General features: G+C 34.5%; 1 protein-coding gene across 4 annotated transcripts in view; it reads left to right on the forward strand.

The window, feature by feature from the left end:
- The window catches only part of LOC103379598 (mucin-5AC-like), a 10,867-nt gene extending 7,532 nt beyond the window's left edge, over nt 1–3,335 (forward strand). For 3 of the 4 annotated variants that reach the window (XM_008311195.3, XM_025056567.1, XM_025056568.1), the window contains 7 exons: nt 119–296; nt 778–887; nt 1,145–1,322; nt 1,525–1,634; nt 1,952–2,129; nt 2,658–2,767; nt 3,018–3,335. In XM_008311195.3, the coding sequence (XP_008309417.1) occupies nt 119–296; nt 778–887; nt 1,145–1,322; nt 1,525–1,634; nt 1,952–2,129; nt 2,658–2,767; nt 3,018–3,199 (1,046 nt within the window). In that variant the 3' untranslated portion in view covers nt 3,200–3,335. The remainder of the gene's footprint in view (nt 1–118; nt 297–777; nt 888–1,144; nt 1,323–1,524; nt 1,635–1,951; nt 2,130–2,657; nt 2,768–3,017) is intronic. The other variant, XM_017032851.2, reaches the window with a different exon arrangement.
- The last annotated feature ends 15 nt before the right edge of the window (nt 3,336–3,350 follow it).

The following is a 3,350-nucleotide window of genomic DNA, read 5'->3' on the forward strand; positions in this document are numbered from 1 at the left end:
CATATCTAACATATCTAAAAACCCATTTATGTGCAGTTTTGAGAGATTATGTATTTGATTATATTTAATTGGTAATAATATTTTTGAAAATGGTTTTCATCCCAACCTGCTATTGAAGGTCCAAATTGCTGGACACATTGGTTTGATCGAGATGACCCCTCTGGAAATGGAGACTCAGAGATGCTTGCAGACCTTCGCAGAGAACACCCTGGTCAAATCTGTGACAGTCCACTTCAAATTCAGGTCAAAACAACTTCTGGAGACAGTATGGAGTCAACAGGGGACAGAATTGATGTGTAAGTACTGGAGATTTCTTTTTGAATTGGACATAAAGTGTGTAACATTTAGAAAATACATATTGTAGAAGTCAGAAGACCACCCTTTAATTTCTTCGCTTAATTATTTTAAGATTTATTTATCTTGGTAGTTCTAGTCTTGGAGTAGAAATTAAAGTGCATTGTGGAAAAAAACATTTGTTTACTATGGCTATCATCTCCCATTAACATGTTATGACAAAATCAGTATCTTCTTTTAAACTTTTGAAAGGCCAAAGGTAAGACCTGACATATGACTAAAAGACTTCTGGGAAAAAGTGAATAATTTCCTAATTTTTTTCCCCTACCGATTGCTCACTGGACTGTCACCATATTTTTCCAATAAAATAAACAATTAGAGTACAAATCAATTCAGAACCTTATTCATTTGAAAAAAACACAAAACGTGTACAATAATAAAAAGGACATTACATTACATCATCAATGAATATTTCTTTTGCAGAGCTGATGCCACTAGTGGATTTGCGTGTGAGAATGCAGATCAAGACAGTGGAAAGTGCCAAGACTATACTGTTCGTTTCCAGTGCCCCAACAGTTTCTGTACTACCGCTAGTGAGTGTTTCTCTATGTTTACATCTGTCAATAGTAATTGAAGTCATGTTGTCAAGAATTAGAGCAATTCTAAAACCAAAACACCTACCGCAGTTAGCAGCAATGCTAAAGCTAAAATAGAATATATTTTACAAGAAAGTAGTAGAATTACCGTAGTAAAAATGCTCTACAAATGTGTGAAAAGCCAAAGGTACTCTGAAACGCTGTACTTCCTGTCTTGAACAGAGGTTTAAACATGCTGTACTTGTGGATTACAGGTTCAAATTGCTGGTCAAAATGGTTTGATCGGGATGACCCCGGTGGTACTGGAGACTGGGAGACACTCACAGAATTGTGCAAAGAAAAACCAGGAGAAATCTGCACCAATCCACTTAGCATTCAAGTCAAAACTGTATCAGGAAACAGTATGGAATCAACAGGGGATACAATTGATGTGTAAGTATTACAAATGAAACTATGATCCAAGAAGAGCCAATGTGAATAAACATTTTCTCAAAATACATTAATACTAAAGGAATCCCATCTTAATAAAAAGAAATGAGATGACCCTTCCACCAAACACTAATTATCAGTTTCCAACACCAACAAATATCATCCATTGTTAGCTATATTCAGTGACAAATGTTGTCCTCTGCAGAGCTGATAAAACCACTGGATTTGTGTGTAAGAACTCTGATCAGACAAGTGGCATCTGCCAGGACTATACTGTTCGTTTCCAGTGCCCCGACAGTTTCTGTAACGACAGAGGTGGGTGTTTTTGGACCTAATTGAATTTTATATTTAAATGGTACAGAAAATCTTTACTTACAAAATTATACAAGAAAATCTACACGTTTTATTGTTCTACTTTAGCAGATCATCTGTCTTTTAATTGTCTGTATTTCATTTTTGGTTGTCAGCTTGTACACAACCTTTCAGTTCCTTTTTCCATGTTCACATTGCTAACGCTCTACATTTAAATAAATCAATTTTTTAAAAATAATTTGCATACAAACACTGTGTAAAGGTTACATAAGACAATCATACAGACTTAACATATTTTTATCCCAACAAAATGTGAAAAGATTCAAAATGCTGGACACGTTGGTTTGATCGAGATGACCCCTCTGGAAATGGAGACTCAGAGATGCTTGCAGACCTTCGCAGAGAACACCCTGGTCAAATCTGTGACAGTCCACTTCATATTCAGGTCAAAACAACATCTGGGGACAGTATGGAGACAACAGGGGAGAAAATTGAGGTGTAAGTACAGTAGTATTTTTTGATTTGGTGAAAATGTGATTTACATACAATAAATATTAACAGTAAGTCAGTAGACCATTAAATTTCTTGGCTTGTGTGCTTTAAAATTAATTTCTCTTGGTCATTTTTCATCTAAAAGTAAGAAGTTAAAATGCACTGTTGGGGAAACAGTGTATAATATGACTATTATCTTTCAATAGCATGTTACCACAGGATCAATCTCTTCTTTAAAAATGTTAAAAAAGGAAAATTATAAATGGATAAATAACTATCAGACTTCTGGGAAACATAAAAGTATTTTCTATTTCTTGAACTTTACAAACCTTAGCTCAATGGAACACACAATATAATCTTCTAATACAATAAAGAATTAAAGAACAAATCAATTAAAAACTTTACAAGTCAAAAAGGTAATGTTTTTAAATAGTTACACATTTTAAACCATAGTCACTTGAGTGCATTTTTTAAAATTGTACAAAATAATAAAATCATTCTCAAATTGTACAATGAATAATGGTTCTTTATCAGAGCTGATACAACAAGTGGATTCATGTGTGAGAATGCGGATCAAGATGGTGGCATCTGCCAAGACTATACTGTTCGTTTCCAGTGCCCTGAGAGTTTCTGCTCTCAACCAAGTGAGTGTTTTGTCCTTCTTGATTTCTCCTATAAATACCTTAAAGATAGTACTGGGTTATAAAATTACAGGTCATCAGTAACTAGTATGAAAAACTATATTTTTTGGTTACATTAAGAAACAATGATTTTGATAAAAAATGACTAGAGAACGATCCAGAATGACAACAAGGACATTCCACAAATGGGAAAAACTGCTCTAAAATTATGGAATTCCTATCATGACAAAATTGTTGTACTTGTGGATTACAGGTTCAAATTGCTGGTCAAAATGGTTTGATCGGGATGACCCCGGTGGTACTGGAGACTGGGAGACACTCACAGAATTGCGCAAAGAAAAACCAGGAGAAATCTGCACCAATCCACTTGGCATCCAGGTCAAAACTGTATCAGGAAACAGCATGGAATCAACAGGGGATACAATTGATGTGTAAGTATTACAAATGAAACTATGATCCAAGAAGAGCCAATGTGAATAAAATGTCCTTATTTTATGGAAACTATAAAATGAAAAACTTTCTTAGTGAAATGAGATGACCCTTCCACCAAACACTCCACTTCTTTGTTATTTTATACTTTGCTATC

The sequence above is a fragment of the Cynoglossus semilaevis genome, chromosome 6 (assembly GCF_000523025.1).
Source record: "Cynoglossus semilaevis isolate Cse_v1.0 chromosome 6, Cse_v1.0, whole genome shotgun sequence".
Taxonomy (NCBI): domain Eukaryota; kingdom Metazoa; phylum Chordata; class Actinopteri; order Pleuronectiformes; family Cynoglossidae; genus Cynoglossus; species Cynoglossus semilaevis.